The sequence below is a fragment of the Manis javanica genome, chromosome 6 (assembly GCF_040802235.1).
Source record: "Manis javanica isolate MJ-LG chromosome 6, MJ_LKY, whole genome shotgun sequence".
NCBI classification, from domain to species: Eukaryota; Metazoa; Chordata; class Mammalia; order Pholidota; family Manidae; genus Manis; species Manis javanica.
This window is the reverse complement of record NC_133161.1, coordinates 69,071,578-69,094,269: the sequence shown is the minus strand read 5'-3', so window position 1 is coordinate 69,094,269 and position 22,692 is coordinate 69,071,578. Positions and strand designations below refer to the sequence as shown.

Genomic DNA, 22,692 nt, shown 5'->3' with positions numbered 1-22,692 from the left:
TGCAAATGACAAGTCTAAAAAGAAGCAATGATGTGTTCAAATTTTGCCAAAGTTCATTCAATTTTGATGGGTTTCTTCTTCTACAGTCTGTGTGATCTGTCTGCATGGTGGAAATTCTAGATCCTACCAAAATAGTTTTCTGTGTTTTGTGCTGACTTTCTCAAGCCTTTGATCATTAAGCAACAAAAGAATAAAGTTCCTCATCTCTTTCAATTGCTACATTCTTGTTTTTCAGAATATTATATTATCATTTTGATTAATAGGTTGCCAATTTATTGCATCTCAGGAGTACCAGATCCTGTTGTAATAGGTGATCTAAAGTATAGAGTACCCTTATAACTTTTGATTTGCTTTCTCCTAATAAAATCCTAGATTCAGAAAAATTAAAATTTCAGGATTTTCTTTACACCTAAATAACTTTGAAATTTCCCAGAATACCCCTTAAAATTCATGAAGATTTGTTTGTTTGCCTTATAAAAGAAATAATGGCCAAAATAATTGTTTTCTTAACATGTTCTGTGTTTCTCAATTTGTTCAACACTAAGTTAAAAACTGATCAAAACAATGATCAAATTAAAAGGTAAATTTTATAGATATAATATTGCGCACATAAGTGCTTCTGAAATTGAATGAATTGAAAGATCCTGGAGATTTGTCAGTACTCTCACTTGTCCACAAGACATTTTTAACCCCAGGAAAACAGTGATCAAATTCTTATGAAAAATTATGTGCTGCACTCAACAAAGACTTTCAGTTTTGACATTGTTGGTTATTACAACAAAGTAACCACCATCATTTAGTCCCACTGACAAATGATTTCTGTTATCTTCTGATGCTTGCCAAAATGCTCACAAGTTAAAATTTTAATCTTCAATATAGAAGGACAATTGCAAAATTTCATGGAAAGGATTGTGTCACATACTCTTAATCACTGATATTCTAACAAATAGGCTCATGAGTAACAACTTCAGAGCATAAAGATAACATTGTTTGCCCAATGGTCAGATACATGTAGAAACGAGAAGAGATATCCAAGACTCTTTGGTTCAGAAGCAGATGACTTCAAGAAAGCAGCCTAATGAGCCAGAATACAGCAGAACAATAAATAAATGCATAAACCTAAATGAACTGATGAAGGAAATTGAATGTGATTATTTAGTCTGGAATACTGATAGCATGTATTTATTGTCTACTTTCTGTTGCTTGTATGAAGAAGTCTTTTCTTTTACTTGGTAATTTATCTCTCTCCAACTCTCAACATTAAGTGAAACATTTTAAAACTGGCTTATTTCAGTGCCTCTTTCAGAATTTAGAACCAAATACCTTTACTAAATCTCCATGCCTTCTATGGAAATAAAGTTAATTGCATAGAGTCAATAAGAAGCTGTCTTCTTTTATCCAGGTATCAAATTCTTATTTAAAAAAAACTATGTATTGTATCCCAACAGAGAATTTTACTGTCTTCAATTCTGATATTGCCATGTAAGGTTATACTTGAGGAACATTTGAAAACAAATGATATTTAGTTACATATGGAAATCACATCATTAAGGATCAACTGTTGTATTTTATGTGTGAAAGCAATGCCTACAAATCCCACCCAAGAAAAGTGGTCTGGTACCTGTTTTATGGTTAAAGGCTCACAAGTTATAAGCAACATCATTGGCCAGGAACCTCAGCATATTTTGGGACATAAAGTAGAAAGGAATTCACCAGAATCTATGAGCAATAAAGATAAAGTCATCATGTATAGATTTTCTTGGGCTTCATTTCCATATCTTGTGACAGAAAAAAAAATAGATGCTTTTAAATTATTGAATCCCATATTCCTTCGTGAAATTATTTGGCAGAATTTAGTTCTTTGGCCTCTACATACTTGATCTGTACTGAATGTGCAAGGAGGCATACATGATTAGTTAAACCTCTTGCTGAACTATGTAAATAATCAGGCCACAATGTAATGTGAGGTCAGCCTTTTGTGTGTATGTGTGATTAAAAATCATCTCTAGAGGTTATTTATAAGCAAAAGAGTGGACAGTTAAGCAAAATCATCTAAATATGGAAATAAGGCCAAAAGGTAGGTGGCAAGAACCTTTCAATATCATACTGGGTGTTGTTCAAAAGACCAAGCCAAGGATTATTTAATTATTTAAAGGAATATATCTGTACTTGACTTGGCTATTTTCTATTAATTAAACACTCGGTGTCTATGACTTATATGTTAACTTGTAAATATTGACTAGTAGAGAATCAGTTTAAGAACAATTACAGTGAATTTACTATGACAATGAACTGTGAAGAAAGAATCTTTTATTGAGCACCACCTAAGTGTCAAAAACTATACATTGCTCAGTTAGTCATAAAAACAACCTTGAGTGATAGGTGTGATTATCTTCATTTTACAAGTACGAAAGTTGAAGTTCAACAGATAAAATGATTTTCCACATTATTTAGCTAGTAAATGGTGGAGCCAAGTGTCAAACCCCAAATGTTCTTTTAAAACCTACGCTCTTTCTACTACATTAGTCTACCCCTGGAGATAAAACTTTTTTCTAACGACCACAAAGTTATATCTGCCACTCCTGCAAACTGAAAATAATATCTAAATGTCATGAAAAAAATATGCTAGTTAGACAGGCAGAATTTCATGATGGGAAATATAAATACATGTTCTATGTGCATGGAGTAAAAGATCTATGACTCATCTCCTGCAACCCACTAAGTGTTTAGTTGAAGATTGCTCTTTATCATCTAGCTAGATAGCAATTAGAAGTGTGTGAGACAAAGTATCCCTTAGGAAAAACTAGCTAAAGAATAAATCATTTAAAGTGCTTTGCAGACATTACCTAATACATTTTCACACATCCCTGTGAGCTACACAGCCCTACACAAAATGGGAACCTAATTTGTTTACAGACATTCAAAAAGGTGATACAGTATAAAGGAAGGCCAAGATGCTGCTAACAACATTAGACTTACCTCAGGCCTCAGGCAGTTTGGTCATTTCAACTGAAACACCACTAAGTTAATTAACCTCTGCTGTTTTCCTTAACCTGCTTAATGAAAATGTCAGTACCATTTGGGCCAGAAGGCTGTGAAACCAGGCAGGTCATTTAGAATTTTTTTCTCCCCTTTAAATTGCCCCATTCTGATCAATGGTTAACATCTTTCACCTTAGAAACGAATGAAAATACTCATATTCTCTTCCCTAAAGGTACCTTTAAAGAAGCAATGAACTGTGGATTTCCAACTAATTTAAAACAACTATTCTACCCAAAGAAGAATTTGTCTTAGCTTTTGAGGATGACCCGGGGCAAAATAATTGTTACACTACCATCCCTTCCCCCTTTATTTTTTAAAATAGAAATATTGATTTCACCTGAAAAAAAGTACACAACTTGGGAATGGAGTAGAAGATACATTTTTCTGTCCTAGAGGAAGGGTATTGGATTGGTAGAATTTCACACATGAAACTCTAATATGTATTGTATTTTCTGGGTTTTAATTTTCAAACATACTTCAATGTAAATGGGAAGAAACTGAAGAAATGTTATGATAATCTTTCCCAAATTTGTCCCCACTCCAGTCTTTCCCATGTCAGTAAGTGGCCCCTGAAGCTATAGTTATACAGGCCAGAAACAGAAGTCACCCTTGATTCTCCATCTCCCTTACATCCCACATGCAATCCATCAGCAAGTTCTGTTGGCTTTACTTATAAAAACTATCTCCAATCTGTCCACTTTTTGCTCATCTCCTTTGCTTTCACCTTTTCCAAACCAGTAAAGTGAATAAGACTACTAGGGAGGGGAGTGAAGAGTTTTCTTAGGAAGTACAGATATTTGGGAAACACTACAATAGTCAGCAGAAGTAAAGGAGACAGAAAAGCAGCAGAAAAGGTAGGAGAAAGAGAATACAAATGGGATAAGCAGAGAATTTAGAAAGAAAGGACCAGAGACCTAAGGTTAACTCTCAAGTGTTTCCCAATCTGAAGACAAGAAGCACATGTGTGACTAAAAGATGAATTCAGGACATGTTTCTTATCTTGAAGACTATTATAACATGTATGAAACTTTTACTATACAACTTTCAAATGATCACTGAGAGGATTCCTATATAAGTTTTTCAAGGTGAGATCTTCCAGATTAAAACAAAACAACCAAAGAACAACCGCAAAAACATATAATAAAATAATTGAGTAATTCTTCAGAATTTCTTACTCTTTTGTCTCAGTTTTTGAATATTTGAGTACATACAAATCAAATATTTGGATTTTGTTTAGTTTTGCTTTGGGTATACTCAAATTGATCAAAGAATCTGAAGGCCAATATTCAAATTCACTGTGATAAAAAAACATTTTCAGTCTTCTATGGGAAATCAGTCACTTGTTCAGACAAGTCAAAATTTAGTTTGGAAATTATTTCTCTACCCCATAGTCTTAAATATTCTAAGAAGAAGTCTCTCAATTTTCTCCAATGTTCTTCATTAAGTGATCTTTAATCAGAATGTAAGGAATATTAATATTTATTAAGTTCAAGGCATATCACATATTAAAAGACAATTTTTAGAAGAGGCTATAGCATGACTTTCATACAGATATAAAGTGAACATGTGTCAAAGCTTTTATTTAATTCATTAATTAATGAGGGAACCAGCAGGATATCACAGTTGGTTCAAAGGAGAATTTAAAGAGCCACACATACGTGGGCATTAGGAATGGTGAAATAAATTTAATGAACAAATGTAAAACTTCAAAACTGCCCAGTATACACAGGGCAATAATCAACTGAATCCCAATGAGATAGAATTTGTATTTCTATGAACAAGAATCCTTTGCATTACTGTGAGTATTATATAACTTAACAGCAATGTAAAATAGCTCAAAGACAATAAAAGCTTCAGAGACCCCATAGAATCTGGTAATCTGGACAATGCCCAGTGTTCCACTGAAGACATAATATCTTGGTCCATTTCTAAGTCTTTCACAAATTTTACCAACAATAATACAAAAAGTACGAACTCCCTGTACCCCAATATAAAAAATCTTGACAGAGGGGAATGAAGAAGAGAAAGATAAACATAGTAACTGAATAGATTATAAGACACAGTGGGATATATCTTGAAAGACTGAACTGGTAATTTCCCGATGAACAGAATATGCACAAGTAAGGAAGATATCTGTTCTGACTGGATGGTGTATGTGTTGAATGCATTCTGAAGCACAGAAAGAAAGAAATTACTGAGAAATCAGAAGAGGGAAAGAGTTATATAGAAACCATAAGGAACCACGAGGCTTACTTCATTGAAGAGGCAAATGGAGCAGGTCTTTAAAGGAGAAAGTTCTTCTGATTGTGGCAATCATTTCACAAACTATACTAATATCAAACCATCACATTGCACCCTATAAATATAAACAAATTTATTTGTCAATTATACCTCAATAAAACTGGAAGGGGAAAAAGAAAAAAAGGGCTTTAAATAAGTAGAATACGATGTGTGTGGGGAAAATATTTCAAGCTAAGGAGATAGTAAGAGAGAAGAGGCAGATATGTAACATTCCTGATTTATAGTTTAGCATGGTTAGATGAAATGAGGGCTAAAGAGAAGAAATGCAGATTTAGGCCAAATCACAGACAACCTTAAAGGTGTGAAGAGGCTGGGAATTCATTTTGTTCCAATAGGGAACCACCAAAGTTTTTAAGCAAGGAAATACCAAGATCAAATGCAAGCATTAGACAAATAACTCTACAAGCAACTGGGAAAAAAGACACTGAGAAACTAAGAAATTAGAAGCCAGGAGGCCAGTAGACACCTGTTACAATGGTAAGGTTGGAACCTAAACCAGAGCATTCTCAGGGAGAAGGAAAAAGCTTTGAGGGAGGTAGAATGAACAGGTTATGGTGATGCACTAAGTAATTCTCATTTTCTATGCCCTCATATCAGTTAAAAATTGGAGCATGCACCCCTCTAACTTACATATATTTATTGATAAAGTTTGTCCTGCTTTACTAAAGAACTAATATAATACATGTAATTTGAAACATTCATATGTGCTCACAAACATTTTCCTCTCAATAACAGGTTTAATTCATGTTTGGATGCTTAATTTCTGAATATCTTGCTAACTTTAATGGCCTCATATCAGTAGTAACTCTCATCTCAAAGCACCAAGTACTTTGCAGCAAGATTCATGGTTTACAATGAGTGGATGTGAATTCTTACTTCAAACAATTTGAAATCTTGATAATTTCAAAATTTGTTACGATTTCTTGCAAATTTAAGTGTCCATATACATGTATGTCATGTATGAGATAAAATCCATATACATCAGATATATGAGATGTATATTACATATACATACTTTTTTTTAATCACAATGTGTAGCTGTTAAAGAGCTTGAATTAGGAGTAGAAGATTCCATTCTACATCTCCTTGTTTGCTAGTGCTTATAAGATTGGAATCATCTTCAATTCACATTCTCCATAAGGATTTTTAAAGTCATTTTCCATTTTGTGAGTTTACGTACAAGTATATAATTTGTGAATTCATTTGACAGGCTTATAGGCACAATATGCTGAAAGCCAACAAAAAAGTGGGCCATTGTCCATCTCTCCACAAGTGTGACTTTCCAGTCTTCCCTCAGGATTCCTCTCAAGTACGCTTGACATGACTCTCTACATATAGCCCAAGTCAGAGTACCAAGGAAGCCTTATTTTAAATATTATTAAACCTTATTTTATTATAGTTAGGAATATTGAAATAAATTCCTAGGCTCAAGATGGAGTTACACCTGCTCCAGGATGCCACATCAACAAACTGAAACTTAGATAACTTCTGTGTCCCTTGACACAAAATGCTCCACTTGACCAGAAATGCAATATATCCAGTAATCCTGGTTTCCCAAGAAGAAAATCAGGTAAATGAAAGAACTCTGAAATGTACTTTCATATAAGGGGTTTGCAAAAGCAAGAGGACCCTTCTTGAAGATTCATGGGAAAGGAAAGAAGACAGCCAGAAGGATGTAATGGCATGGAAATAGAAAAGATTTTAAGACAGCAAATCTTTTAACAATGCTGCAGAGTCAAGAAGGATAAAGCTAAGATAAAGACGATGGATTTGGTAATTTAGGATGTGGGGGACATTTGAAAGAGTGGTTTAAGCAAAGTAACAGGAGCAGAGGTCAGTTTTCAAGTGTTACAGGAACCAGTAAGTAGTTAAAAAAAGAAAAAGGGGAAGCGTGAATAGTAACCAGACTGTTCCTTCAAGAAGTGTATGGTTAGAGGAGATGAGAGAGATTGTGTGACGAAGTAAGGAAGGTGCTTTAAATAGGAATAGGAAGCATTTGACCTTATAAGTAGAGCAAACAGTGAAGAGGGATAAACTGAAGGCAGAAATAAAGAGAAACTTATGAGACTACATTCTCAGATGAAATTTGTACTGATACAATTCAGGACACAGATGAAAGACAGTTTGGGGAAGGGAGAGGAGGAATTTTTCAAGTCAGAAGGGAACTACAGTTAATATATATTGCATATTTCAAACTTGCTAAAGAATAGCTTTCTTTCACCACAAGAAAAAAAAATTTTTAACCGTGTATGACAACAGATGCTACCTGGGTTTATTGTGATGATCAATTTGCAATACATACAAATGGGATCATTTCATTGTACACCTGAAACTATTATATGTCAGTCATACCTCAATATAAAAAATCAGATCATTGTAAAAGTATAGAATGGACACAGTGGAGCAGGAACAGTTTATGCCAAAAGCTTCTCACCTCAAAAACTGTGCTCCTCCTGTTGTGTTGGCTGCTCCATTTCCACCTCCTTTTCCTGTCTTCTTTATCCCCATGACCTCCTGTGATACAATGGTAAATAGATATTTGGTTTTAAAAAAGGGAGAGGAGGAATAAAATGTTGTAATCTGTTTTTGTTTTTATTTCAAGTAATGCATGGGTTGAAAGAGTTCCTATCAGATGGTCTCTCTTTTTATCAGATTATCAGGGGGTGAAGTAACCTGTTGAGTATTAGTAAACATTCTGGAAAACTTAGGGATAGGCAAATAAACATGGAGTCACTAGGTAGTTTTTAACATCATATGATTTGAGCTTGCGAAAGTTCAGTTGGGTTATAGATATGGTGGAGAGGCAGTAAGATCGGTTTTGGGAGCTAGACCTGAGGAAGGTGACCTAAAAGAATAAGCAATTCAGGCAAGAAATCATGTTTGAAACAGCAAGGGGATGGACAGGAGGCAGCATATTAGAGCATCACGGAGAAGGGAGAATGTGAGTGGATCAAGTGGACACCACAAAATCAGCACTACTCTTTCTAGATACTTTTGTCAGAGAAGGAAAGACAGATGGAGAGGTAAACACACAGTGACAGAATCCATGGATGTGTCTCACTAGAAAGAGAAACTTACTGGTGGAAGGGAAACAGCCAGGAGAGAAGGAGAGTTAAAGAAGACCCAGAGAGAGGATTATTGACATAAGGATAACTGATAGAGTCATCATCATCCCCAGGAAAGGAGGACAGGAAGAGATTCATAACAGAGGTAAGAGATTAGCTTTAAAAGGAAGGAAAGGAAGAAAGGTCCACAAGCTATTTACAATTATTTCAGAAAGCCTTCTGGAAATTGCAATTAAATAAAATGTCAAGTTTCTTTACTTTTGGCAAGCATTAAATCAACCCTGTGGGCTAACACTGGTTATCTCATGCTCATCAGAAATTCTAATTTGCTGTTGATGACATCATAGAAATTTCTAGGATTTGATTGGTGGGCCATATACTGTTAGCAGAGTTATTGATCTAGTTTTTACATTATCTGATTTAATTCTTCCAGCACGTGATCAGCCTTGGATCAGAAGAGTGACAGACAAAATTAAGCAACTATTTCCAGGGAACACTGCCTAGTATTTGTACACTTGCTTAACTTTATTGCTTATTAGCATTACATCCATGACAGTGATGTATGTGATTTCATTTAAGTGACAAAATCTTTCAAGATATGTAGTCCATGGATGAAAACATAATAAGAAGAGTTCTTGGATGAAAAGAATTAAGATGGCACTATTGTTATAGCCCCCTTCATGGCTAACATTTTACAGTTTTAAGAGGGGCCTAAACACACCAAGTTCAGGAATGACTAAATGCGAGAGTTGTAAAGAACACTTGAAAACATCCCAACTAACCAATGACTCACTCTAAAATGAAGCAAATAGACAGGTAGGCATGTAAATAACCATTCCCATCTGAAAGACAGCACATGAGAGACCAAGAAAAAGAGGGCGAGGGATAACAAGCGCTTATAACCAACTTTATAATATAAACCAACTTTAGGAGTAGGAACAATAGTCAATGAGCACGTTTTTACGTTTGGCGCATCCACCTAGCCAGCCCTTGTTAAACTCTTTTCTCACCAACACCTACACGAAGCTGAGCTCATTCTGTACCTTCTATACCGTACCGTGTCCTTCACCCACTGGAACTGGGCAAACTAAGGATTTTTTTTTTTAAAGTTTCAAGAAAAATGTGCCAAGGCAGTGAGTTAAAAGTTAGGATCAGTCTCACTCTGGGGTGGGTGCTTGAGCTACCAGCGGTCTTAACACTTAGCACTTATCTGGGGACAAACAGACCAGATAACCTGATGACAAGCCCTGGGGACCTGGGGTGGGCTTCGCATCCTGCTGAGCAGGTTCACGGAGAAAACTCAAAAAAGGGTGTGTTGGGGAAGGAGGAGTGGAACGAAGCACACTTTCTTCCGGAACTGTAGCTCTGTTGCCCCAACCTGATTCAGGTAGGGGTCAGTAGCTTCCCCACGGGCTGGGCGGGAGCCCCTGGCCCCTCTCCCCACAGCCCCATGTCTCCGCCGCGGTCGCCGCGGGCAATGTCGCCCGCCGGCGCTGGTGCCCCGGTGCCCCCGGAGAGCTGTCTGGGGCGCGTGACCCCGGAGCCCCGGGCATCCGGACCCCGCTCACAGGCGCAGCCGCTATTAAGGCAGGAGGCTAAAGAGGAGGAGGAAGGGGAGGAGACAGGCGCCCAGGGCTCCTGGGGAGCCGGCGCTGCGGAGAAGGGGCGGCGGGGCTGGCGGAAGGCCGCCGAGGCGCCTGCGGCCGGAGAGGGCCAGGTCGGGGCTGCGGGCGCCGCGGCGAGCGGGTCAGGCTCCAAGGGTGGAGGCGCGGGCGGCGGCCGCGGGGGCTGGTGGCGGCTCCTTGCCTGGCTGCGGCGGCGGCAGCCCCAGTGCTGCCCCTGTGCGGCGCCCCTTCCCCGCTCCGCCGCGCACTGTTGTCATGGAGGAACCAAGATGGCGGCTCTGGCCTACAACCTGGGCAAGCGAGAGATCAACCACTACTTCAGCGTGAGGAGCGCCAAGGTGCTGGCGCTGGTGGCCGTGCTGCTGCTCGCAGCGTGCCACCTCACCTCCCGCCGCTACCGAGGTGAGCGGGCCCTCCCCCGCCCCGGCCGGCCGGGGGAGGCGGCGACGCGGCGGCTGGAGGCCGCCCCTACCGCCCAACACACGCCCACGCTCCCGCGGCCGCCCGCCCGCCGCAGCGCCCGGCCCGCGCGGAGGCGGTGCCCCAGGTGTGCCCCGCGCGCCGCCTGAGCGGCCCCGTGTGCGGATCGCCACGGGACAAGGGCCCGCGGTCCTGGGTCCCCAGCCGCCCGCGCCTGGGTCGGGGTTGCCAACCTGGGCCTGGCCCTAGGGGCCGCCGGGCCCCGCCTCCTGCGCGAGCCGGGCGGGGGTTCGCGTGCAGGAGGTGGGCCCGGCGGCCCTGGGGGTCTAGCCCGGGGCGCGAGAAGGCAGAGGCCGCCCTGCCCGGGGCACGTCCGCCAGCAGGGGGGCTGCCGACTCTGCGCCCTGGGGGTCCGGCGCCCTAGCCTTTGTTTAATCGGCCTCTGCGCGGTAACCGCAGTGCAGAGCAGTTGTTGGACAGCGGCAAGGGCCGCCCCATTTTCCTCTGCTGCCGGGGCGACAGCTGGCAAAAGATGCCCTTGGCCAACTGGAGGAGGTGTCACCCAGTCTTTGTAGTTCAGAAGTTTAAAGGGGTCTGGTTGCGCACGTTTTACAAAGTGAAGGGACCGGGGCAGATACTTGAAAAAAGTTATGGGTAGACAGGAGTCAGAGGTGTGCAATGAAAGCAAGTTGAAATCAGTTTGAAAGCAGGCCTTCGCTGTGGGTTTTGAAATTAGTGTAAAGGGGAAATGAGACCACCTTATTCCAGGACGAATTGCCGTTCAGTAATCAGGGGATATTTACTTCTCCTTGTTGATTGATTTTTAAAGATTTTTCTGTAAAAATGCCACGAGGAGAGAGGCTGATAGACTGAGGGAAATTACTAATGATCAAATCTTATACTTTTGGCTCCTCGTATTGTCAAAGCCTTTATCTGAACAGCTCTTGGTGACTGAGATTAAGTGGTCAAGATGTAAAGTGTTATGGACAGGTGTACATTTAACGCTGTTCCCATTTAACTTCACACCCACTTTGGTAGTGGAATCTGAGCTTTCTTCTCAACCCAGGGAATCTTCGCAAAGTGTAGGACATTTTGATTAATTTTTCTGGTTTGTTTTCCCTAACGATTCAGGATCAAAAATTTTACATTCCAGTACCAAACTGGATGAATAGCTCTTTATATAAATACATTAAATCAATTTAAAAAGATAAATTTTTTATATCGTTTTGGCCTTTCTCCCTCAGCCTTCTACAGATCACAGCCACATGACCTGGCATGGCTTTGGTTCATATGCAGGTGCTATAATAGAAGTCCAATATTTTCATATACAAAATGAAACTGGCAATGTTGACGGTTAATCTGTGGAAATTTTGAAGAAACTTTTCTAACAATCATTGTATGCCAATTGGTTTAAGATAAAAGTAATAAATTCAATTTTGTATACATGATGGTAGTGAAGATAAATTTTATAACAGTCCTAAAGGTAAGCTTCTAGTCCCCCCTCTTCCTTTTCTAAATTGTGCTTTTATCTTTTGATAAGTTTGGACACTAATTATTAAATTTAGATTATATATTTCATCCTTTCAAGATCTGTCATCAGCAGGGAAAATAGGATGTCAGATGGAACCTTATGAGTCAGTATAGTGGTCTGGGGTTGTTCATAAAGCCTCCTCCAGAAGCTAGTCATCAGGGTAGGCGCTTCAGGGCCTTGAGTGTGAAGCAGTACACCTGGTGTGTGTACTTGCCTAGATTGAATGTCTTGAGCCAGAAACTTTTGGGAAACAAAAATGATCTTTTTAGCCATCCTCATGCTTTGGCACTGTCAAACTGAGTCAGATGCAAAGCCCTTCCCACAAAGATAACCATACATTTGAATCACAATATCATAAATCTTTAGAATAAGAAAGGGCCTTATATTAGATATAGAGGTTTAGGCTGTATATTAAATCTCCAGTGTGTGGGTATGAGTATGCCTCAGGCAGGGTAGGGTCAATATACAGTTTGAATACACTGAATGTGTGTCTTTTGCTATACAAACTACAGAAAGTAAAAGAATTACATGCTACAGAAAGTAAGTCATGGCAAACACTACATGCTAACATTGAGCACTTGTGTGCCAAGTGCTGTTCTACAAAGGGTTTTACACATTTTAATTCAGTTTGCCTTTACAACTATTCTATGAAGTAGATATAATTATCATATTTCACCCCTCCCCACTGCCCATTTTTAACATCTCTGTAATCAGAATGAGTTTTTAAAATTCTGATTGCATGTCAAGGTTTAATTGATAACATTGTTCCTAAACTGTATAAAGTAATGATGTGTCTTAAAATCAATGGTGTTAGATTCAGCAAATGAGAGTAGTATTTCCATTCTAAAAATGAGGCATGAGAGATTAAGTTGCCTAAAGTACACAATAAGTGACTGTGCTAGGATTTAGAACCCAGTTTATCTGCCTCATGCCATTATGTTATAGTCTGCTTTTCTCAGAGCCTTTTTGACAATGGTGATGTACAGAAAAGGGAGTAGAACATGTTTTCCACAGGGACATGGGTTAAAACAATTAGGAAACATCAATTTCACAGTACCAACCAAGAGTTTTCCTATTTTACCAGTAAAGTGGCAATTTTTCTAAAAAGTTGCATGTGTAAAACTTCAAAATATGAACAGCTTACTTTTTATTATTTATGTCTATGTTTCTTCCTTCTTCCTAAACTGGAGGCTCACAATCTAAATTTACTTTGCCCTTTTACATATCTCACAGATACCTGATTTTCTCTGCCTGCAGTGACCATCTCTCCTTGAAAGAAAGTACAGATTTTCCCTTCAGGGCCTTATTCAGATGTCACCACCACAGAACTAGGAATTTATAATTCATTGTTTCTACAGCAATTAGTACATGTTTATCATGTTGTATTGTAATAATTTATATCCATCCAATAATTTATACACAAACTGTAAGCTGCCAAGGGTATTTTATTCATCTTTAAATCATCAAAGTCCAACACATAGTAAGAACTACATGAACATTTATTGGATAAATAGATTTATTTCTTTCTGCTTTCCTCCTTGCATTTGGTTCTTTTGATTCTAATTGAATTTCATCTTCTGATAGCATGTTCTGATCTCAACTTGAGAAAGTAGGATGGGTTTTTTTATTATTAATATTATTTTCACATAATACAATGGCATTTTAAAAAATTATTCTTTTAACTCTTTTCTAAATTTTATTAATATCTAACATTATGGAATCACAAAATGTCCATTGAAACTGTGATTACAGATTAAAAACATCATTTCTGTAACAAAAGGCCATTATCTATAGACTTAAGAGTTGTTTCAAGCTGGAAAATTTTAAATTTTTTGTAATTGAAAAATTTGGTTAAATTTCTTAATTTTGTTGAAATCTAATCCCCTTTTGCCAGGCATGGTAAGGGCAAATGTTAAATATTACTGCATGTTTTGATGAAAAGTGAGTTCAAAGCTTCAAAAATTAAGCAAGAAAGAAGCAGCTCTAGGTGTCTTAGCCTTTTCTTTGCAAGAAAGATCTTCATCTACATGATACTACTTGTAATGAGGCACTCGTAGCTTGTGCAAAGAAAAATGTAAATGGTGACGTTTTTAGCACAGACCAGAGCATAACTTATGCATTTTAGGCAAACAAAATATTCTACAGATCATATTATAAACTTTATGATCTGGTATTTTCATGGTTGGTAGTAAGAAACACACAGCTTTGGTAGGATGATTCAGTCTAAAGGTGCAGTGTGCCAGGGGTATTCCATTCCAAGGAAAATGCAAGCCACTATTTAGCGCATTATGTTTTCTTTAGTTGCTACATTTTGTTTTTCAGCTTTTTTTTACTTGTTTCTCTTTTTTACTTATTTTGTTTGCTTTGCTTTTAGTATCTTTCAGTTATAGAAAAGTCATGCATTAAAAACTTGAGACTTCAGATTGACAAACCAGAATGCTTATGCTTAAGGTAACAGAATGAAGAGGAAGACAGCCATTCATCTAAATTTTAGTATTGGAAAAAGCTGAAGTAAATAATTCTATACCTTTAGGTGCTTTTTTATCTTTTTATTGTGTTTCTAGCTTGATTTGTCTGAGGACTTGGCTACTTTCATCTCAACACTGATTGTGTTAAAGTGGCTATCAAAATAATATGAGACAATTGAAAATAGTGACTGAGGATTTTCTATTTTCTTTTGTTTGGGGTTTTTCCATGTAAATTTGAGAGGTAAATATGTGCCAGCAGATATTTACCCATAGTTAGTGTACATAATAAAAATGTGGTACATTAACTTATTTTAACATCTAGATTTACGCTTAGTGATTTGATTTCAGAAAACATTTCCTTCCCAGGAAAAGAGAACTTGTCTTGAGTGTGGAATTTTGTGGAGTTTTCTAGATCAGGTCAATTTTTTTTAATCAGATTATAATGGATTTTATTATTATTATTGCTTTTATTATAGTATTTTGTTGACACATATAAAAAAAGTTTCTTCTTGCCTTTTCAGTTGTCTAGTTAGCAGTTCTTTTACTTTTCCAACATTTTTTTATTAGATTTTCTCTATTGAAATAGCTGATGCAGTGTCTGTCTTCTGACTGGACTTTAAATGATATGATACAGACTATTAATTTCAGGTACAAGAATTAGAAAAAGGATCATCAACTAGCATTCATTAGCATATTAAAAATTTATTTCCTGGAAAGACTAGTAGTCTCTAAAATACTGTGTTTATAGTGCCTTTTGGTTAGTGACAAGTCTTACCTGTTTTGCTCTGGGGTTTTTTAATATGGGTTCAACAGATGACAGCAGTTGTTTTCCACTAGCGGAACTACTGAAAAGCAGTATGTAATACTGAGAAGCAAAAGAAGACCTTTGCATTTTAAAACCCATTTTCTGGTGGAGAAAAGTCTGGTTATTTTAAGATATTGGTATGGGTACCTCCATCTCCCCGAAATCATACTGATAACTCATAGAGATGGCTAACAAATAACATATTCCCACACACAGAAGACTGATCAGTGTGTGTCTCTGTTTAGACTTCTATTAAAAAACAAAACTCAAACAACAATGATAAACAAAATGAAAGGGAAAAAGAAGAAATAAAAGGAAGAATAAACTCCACAGAACTAATACCTATTTATTTGCAACTTCTTATAAATGACCTTTTTAGGAAATAGATGTGTTACTACCTTTTTACTTGGCTTAGTAGATATATTTGAAGAGGTAGAAATGCTATAAACATGGATTTTTCTACTTAAACATTTACTATGTTTTTAGTAGGATTTACTATATAGCCACTATAAAATTATTCAGTGGAGTGCTGTTTTTAGAAAAATAACTTAATTGTGTGTTCCTATAGTCCTTTCTCTACTCCTGCTGGATTACTTACGTAGCTTAATTTTGTTTTTAGAATTAGAATTAGTTTTTAATAATTAAAAGAAATTAAGAACTGATTATTTATAGTTTCCTTAGAGAGATGTTATTTAAAAAAACTTTGAAATATGAAAACCTGTGCAGGCTATATATATAATTGCAGAAATTTCATAATTAATATTCTGCTTTCCTTATCCGATTTTCCACCAATACAATAATTGAGTATTTTCTCCTATCCTTCCTGTTCTATTTTAGAATTTATGATACTGAAATTATAACACTTTCATTATTTATGCATATAAGTATCTTGCATTTTTATCACCTTTTATGTTGGCCAGATAAATGGATCACTAAATGAAGAAAAGACATGAGTTCTTCTACTTTAAATATCTTTGGTTCTCCCCTATGCCCACCCTGAATATTTCAGTACCATTTTTGTTCTGTAGTATTCCTCTTACTAGACTCCCTATCCTGACCTTAACTATTTATAAAACAAATAGAGCTTGCTGTTGACTGTTGACAAATATCTAGAGAATCAAATTAAGTAATACGTGTATTTTTATTATAATCCCACAGTTAACCTAAACATCTCATTTTTCCCTCGTCTATTTGGCATACGTGAACTTTTTTAATGCCTCCCACACCCTTCTAACTCCATCACTCATTTAAGAATAATGTACAGTAAAATGGAAGTAGGGTGACCATCTGTCCCAGTTTACACAGGACTGAGGGGTTCACCAGATGCGGAACTTTTCTACGTAAAACTGACAGCCCCAATCAAACTGGGAGGAGTTCGTTGGTCATCTTACAGAAAGATATAAAGAGAAGTAGAAAGACTGAGTATTAGTAACTCTGAAATCTGCATTTGTTACTGATTGTTTTTATATTTTGGCTACCTTTTGGCTAACATAGTTTTAAGTCTTATCTTTGTAAGATTATAAAAGGATAAAATTTTATTTGGCTTTTTAAGGGGTTCTTGAATAAATCTTTTTCTTTTGCACATTTACAGAACAGGGATAGCATGCTTCCTCACAGGAAGTTCTGAAAATCAGGGAGTAGGTTTATAAAATATTTCAATTATTTACTAAGTCTCCAGATATATTACTGCACTATGTATTATAATAGTTGAGTAGGTAGTCATATCCAAAGTCTTCTCTTTTATTCCTCAAACTTTTTTTTCCCAACTAGAAGTAGGAGTTATAAACAAACAAAAAACCTAGTTTGAGGTTGAGGTGATATCCTTAGAAAGAAAACCTAAAGCAGAAGGAACTGTCAAAGTAGTGGATGTAGCAATTAAGAGTTAGAAGTCTTTTTTACAGTAAAGTATCTGTCATTAGTGGCTCTTTATCCTCGAGTATTAATGTATTGCTATTTACTATGCATCTCATGGATGAGGAATATGCATCTAGAAGGTATAGTGAAGTATAGAAAACCTTGTCCTCTCTCATCTCAAAGATCTTATGTGGGGTCAGATAACCAACATATAAAAAATTTAATAATCATTTACAGCATTGTCATGTTTAATTATTGTAGGCAGTGATTCATGTGAATACCTTCTCTCAAGTGGCAGATTTCTTGGAGAGAAAGTTTGGCAACCTCACAGTTGTATGATGCATAAATACAAAATCAGGTAAGTTTTCTTCATTTTGTCGTTTGTTTTTTCTCCTAGGAGGGGTCTTAATATCTAGTGGAGAGGGGTTGGCAAAGCAAAGGAAGTACTATAGGGTACTTCTCTATAGGATGGTAGAGAATTGCTGACAGAGGGTTGGGATGGAGGTAAGTCCAAATGAAGATTCCTATGCTAAAGCATTAGGGAAAGAGCTCTGGCTAAGCTTCTAGGTGAGAGACATCCAGGCCCAAGACAGTAAGTAACCCCTGAGTGAATGACTCTTGGCTTTGGTACTTAGATGACTATGTCATGAAATTATTCTGAAATAAAGGCTATGAAGTACTGAATGTAGTTAGAGTATATCTTAAACAATAAATGGTGGCTATTACTGATGAAAGCCAGTTGATCATACTGAGACTAGAAATTTAAACAAACCTGGCCACCTATTTCTAAAGCAAACTAACGATATATAACAGTCCTATACTTCTTTCTTTACAAACTGTGGGCTTTGAAATGGCAATGTGCTGAATTTATTAATTTTAATTAATGTTTCTTTGTTGGTTTCAGTGAAGCAAAGAACTGCCTTGTAGATAAACATATTGCGTTTATTGGAGATTCCAGAATTCGTCAGTTGTTTTATTCTTTTGTAAAAATAATTAATCCCCAATTCAAAGAAGAAGGAAATAAGGTAAACTTTCTAATCTCATCATTTAGGGTATCATTTTAGAAGTTAGCCAACTCAATAGTTAGAGGAGGAATGTGCACCTTCACATTAACAAAAAGAATTATGAAAGTTTTACTTTGGTTTTGGGAAAGGTGGAGGGAGAAAAGGGATGCTTTACCATATTGGGGAACATATGAAAAAGAAGTGGTGGGTAAGGTATTAGTAAGCCTTTTACTAACTTAAACTTTTAGTTTTCAGAAATAATAAGGTCTTTCCATGAAAAAACTTTTTAAAATTCCTTAGAAAGAAAACAGATAATATCCCATATTTTTATTTTAATATTTTACCATATTACTTTTCATTCTCTTTTTTAAAACATAATCTTGTGATCTTTTAGCATGTACAGTTTCATGTCTTGCTTTTTCCCCATTTTTTTCACCATCTATCACATTATTATATAATCATTATGTCTTCATAATGGCAACATCTTGAGTGGATGTAATGTAATCTTATATAATCCTCCCTTTTCTTAACTTTCTGTAGTTTTCTAATTTTTTCATTTTGAAATTTAACAAAGGATACTTTCAGTTACATCTTTGTATGAAAACTGCTTTTTAAATTAGGTCTTTAGTAGAGAATCTCTACAATGTAAATATTAGGGTAAAGAATATAAACACAAAAAATGTTGATTGTATGAGTTTCAATTTACTATAGTGATGTGGGGTCTAATTTTTTTCAGTTTTGCTTGCACTGGTTAATTAATCATGCTATATAATTAACAATGCAACAAATTTTTGCTCTCTTAATATTTTATAAAATGTATGTTTTATGTTTTAAAAATACATTTTTGGAACCTAACAAGGATGAACACTTCTCTATATGTTTGTTAATTACTTAATTAAATGTTCTGTGAATTATGTCATCATATTCTTCAGTTTATATGTTCTTAAGTGATCCAAGGTTCTATTCCTTGTCTTCAACTGCCCATGATTGGGTGTGGGGAATTGCAGAGAGAGAAAAGTGAAATACAAGAAAGTTCAGAGCTGTGGAGGAATAGCTTATGAATTTGTGTGCTGAATCTGCTTGTACACATTAACCTACCCTGTGCAATAGCTAAAAAGCTAGGGACTTCACGGCTAAGTAGCTAGTCCTGTAGTGATGATGATAGTGGATACTGAATCCTTAGAAACCTATTCCTTGTGAGGAAATCCATAGGCTATTCGAGATTTTGTTCACCAGGAAAGGCTAGTGTAGATTTTAAAGCTAAATAATGGAAAAGTAACAAAGTCACCTTCTCATTTTATTTAGAATGTGTAAATGTATTTTCCATTTGTATTTATACACACAAAATTATACAGAAGAATTGGAACTATTTAATTTCATGAGATTGTCACAGTTCAGAGTAAAAAACTTTAATGACTTTTAAAAAGTAGAGAGATTTCTGATTTCAAAGAACCTGCTTTAGTATTTCTAGGCTTAGAATAGTGTATCTTTCTGAAAATTGGAATAATGGATTTGGCAACAGTTAGTTGAAAAAAGGTATAATAGTTTAGTCTACAGCCAAAGTAGGTACTATATGGCACATTGTTTCTGAGCTCTAGTTATTATAACACCTATGTTTTCAATTTTTATTTTCTAGAGGTGCCCAGTTAATGCACAATTACCAGACAAAATAACATTTAAATTTACATGCATTTAAAAAAGAAACAAAGATAGTTTATCATAGTCTTAAACACATAGTTATTGAGAAACTATTTGGTTCAAACTGCTAGTAGAGCATTTGCCAAATTATATTTTACTTTGTTCTCTTGTCTCTGAACATCTTGAAGACAGAAGTTGTGTATTATCATTATTTTAAAAATACATTTCTTGTGCCTACTAGCAGTCTGACATATAGTAAAAAAGATTTTTTTTAAGCCTTGTTGTGGGTTTGTGTAGACTAGGAATATTAAAGATAACTCTTTATATTTGTTTCTTTTCTGTATGGAGGCAATTTTTCTTTAAAAGAAGCTTTAGAGCAGGAGTTTTTTCAAATTATATTTTGTGGAAGCCTAGTTCTGTATAAAGCTCTGATCAAATAAGTTCGGGCAGAGCTGGATATCATATCCCCATCTTAGATGGTTTTAATTTAGGCTAGGATATTAAAATCTTGAAAAGTCTTACAGTAAAGAAACCTGTTCATGTTGCTTTCAGCCAGAGGGCCAGCCAGATACTCTGGGGGCCCCTTCTATCCTAAACCAACTACATCCTAGATTTAAAAAAAAATTGTTATTGATGTATTTCTAGACTTTGAGAAAATGAGAGACACTCCCCCAAACAGGAAGAAACTATGAAGCAAAACCAGAGATAGGAGCAGTAACAGTAGGCACAGTGTAGAAGTTTGGGTTGCCCTGAAGACAGATGCCAATATCTACAGTACACTATATGTAGAAAACTAAGCTTTGGGCCAGCATATTTTCAATAGTAATATTGGAAGCCAGAAGACAGCAGAATAGGAGCTTTAAAGTTCTGAAAGTAAGTAAATTTCAACCTACAATTGTATACCTAGCATACAAATTTCTCTATTCTTAAGATAAAGGACATTTTCAGGTAAACAGAAACAATGAGGGTTTGCTGCCTCATAAACTTACATGAAAGGATAAACTATAGGAGGGAGGAAAATAATTCTGAAAAAAAGATTTGAAATATAAGAAGCAATGGTTAAGGAAAATAGTAAACATGTATATAAATCTAAACAGTGTCTGCATAAAATAATATCTTTTTGCACTTTACAAAAAGACAGTGCTAAATAAGTGCCCAATAACAGTAAATATAAGTCAGAGAGGTGTAATGACAATTAAAGTCTTCTAATAACATCTTTATACTCTTTAAAGTATTATCTTTAAAACATAACTTAAAGATGCAGAGCAAAACTTCAAGGGGAAGGACTAAGGATAGAATTAGTAGATCAAGTAGTCTAAACTTTTTCTACTGAACAAATTTTGAGACTGTTTTTTAAGCAGACTTCCTGCTGCTTAAAAAGTCATACCTAAAACAAAAGGACATGGGAAGGTTCTAATTAAAAATGAGAAAAGATTTATCAGACAAATACTTACAGAAAGATGAGTCGTATTAATTAAGACAATAGATTTTAAGGCCAAAAACATTATCAGGGATACAGATACTTTTTAAGGTTCAAAAATCACCAAGAATGTTTTAAACTTGTAGGCATTTAATAAATTAACCTTAAAATGTATAAAGCAAAAATCAACATTACAGTGAGAGGTTGACAAATCCTCCATCATGTTGAGAGAATTGCTCACTGCTCACACAGTTAATGATAGGATGAGCAAATAAAACTAGTAGATATATAATAGACTATTAAACATGCTGATTTTATGAATTTAAAGCTCAATACTTAAGAAATAAACTAAAACATCAGAGAATATGTTTTTTCAAAGCATACCTGGAACCTTTTTTGACCACATATTGGACAATTAAGCAATTACCAACAATATCAGACAACTGGTTTCATTCTTTATTAGGTAGTTCCTTTATATTCTAACTTGACCTGGTACAAATTCCAGGAGTCTAGAGTAAATGCTCTTAATGATGAAATGCTTGACACATTTATCTTAAATTCGGGAAGAAGACAAGGATATACATTATTGCTCTTTCTATTCAACGTTATATTAGAGATCCTTAACCAAAGAAAGATAATTTAAAGGTAAGGATTGGAAAGAAATGAACTCAAGATTTTGTATGATAAAATTTTCCTGGCATAAAGGTACTGTAGAAAATGTTAATTGGTAGAGGGTGTTTGGGTGTTCATTATAATTTTGTCAACTTTATTGTAAGCTTGACAATTTTAATTATTAAAAGTTGGAAAGAAAGCCCACAACATTTAAGTGATATATCTTTTAAGGATGCATATAAATGAAACAAAACTACATAATAAAAGAGAAAGCAAAATATCAACAAAATTCAAGGCACAGTTTCATTGGGATAAAGCAGGAAATTAAGTGGGGTCTACGTGGGTCATTCAGTGTGTGGGCAATGCTGATTTGTGCCTTGGATTTATGAGTGCTTGTTTATTTTTACTGTGCTTTATGACTTAAGTGTATGTGAAATATTCTTATGTACCTATCACATGTTACATTAAAATAATAAGAGAGAGATTGAGTTGAATTAATTGAGCTTTACAAAAGAAGGAAAAAGATAGTTTGTGACACATTATTTTTCTCCGAGGAAGAATTTTAACAAGGTTGGGATTGGATAGGAGGAGGAAAGCGCCTGTGTGATTTTGTCTCACTCAGGATTTCCCAGACTTATTTGAGCAAGTAAACTCTTTTTGTGTAACATACTTTAAAGTTTCATTGAAATATTGGTCCCAAGAGTCCTCTTGGGAAATTATGCTTGAGTAGGACTAACAATTTTAAAAGGTAGCCTGTTCATAAAAGCAGACTTTATTTCACAGAGATATAAAAAATACTGTATGGTTAAATTAATAAAAATATTTCAACCTTGATTTTAGGAAGAGAACTAGCTTCTTATTAGCCACTTCTATTCCCCCACCCCCAGACTTTTAACTCTGATAGGAT

General features: G+C 36.1%; 1 protein-coding gene and 1 long non-coding RNA gene across 5 annotated transcripts in view; one reads left to right on the top strand and one right to left on the bottom strand.

Annotated features, from left to right (window-relative positions):
* Window positions 1-10,345, bottom strand: part of LOC140849911 (uncharacterized) — a 71,499-nt gene extending 61,154 nt beyond the window's left edge. For both annotated transcript variants that reach the window (XR_012132299.1, XR_012132300.1), the window contains exons 1-2: window positions 10,215-10,345; window positions 7,778-7,857 (exon numbers count right to left, since the gene is read on the bottom strand). This is a non-coding gene — a long non-coding RNA (uncharacterized lncRNA). The remainder of the gene's footprint in view (window positions 1-7,777; window positions 7,858-10,214) is intronic.
* The window catches only part of CASD1 (CAS1 domain containing 1), a 43,881-nt gene continuing 30,964 nt past the window's right edge, over window positions 9,776-22,692 (top strand). Inside the window, exons 1-3 of one of the 3 annotated variants that reach the window (XM_073238823.1) lie at window positions 9,776-9,795; window positions 17,373-17,469; window positions 18,016-18,136. In XM_073238823.1, the coding sequence (XP_073094924.1) occupies window positions 17,447-17,469; window positions 18,016-18,136 (144 nt within the window). In that variant the 5' untranslated portion in view covers window positions 9,776-9,795; window positions 17,373-17,446. Of the gene's footprint in view, window positions 9,796-9,882; window positions 10,436-17,372; window positions 17,470-18,015; window positions 18,137-22,692 lie in introns of those variants that run through there. The other 2 variants (XM_037019855.2, XM_037019856.2) reach the window with 2 other exon arrangements.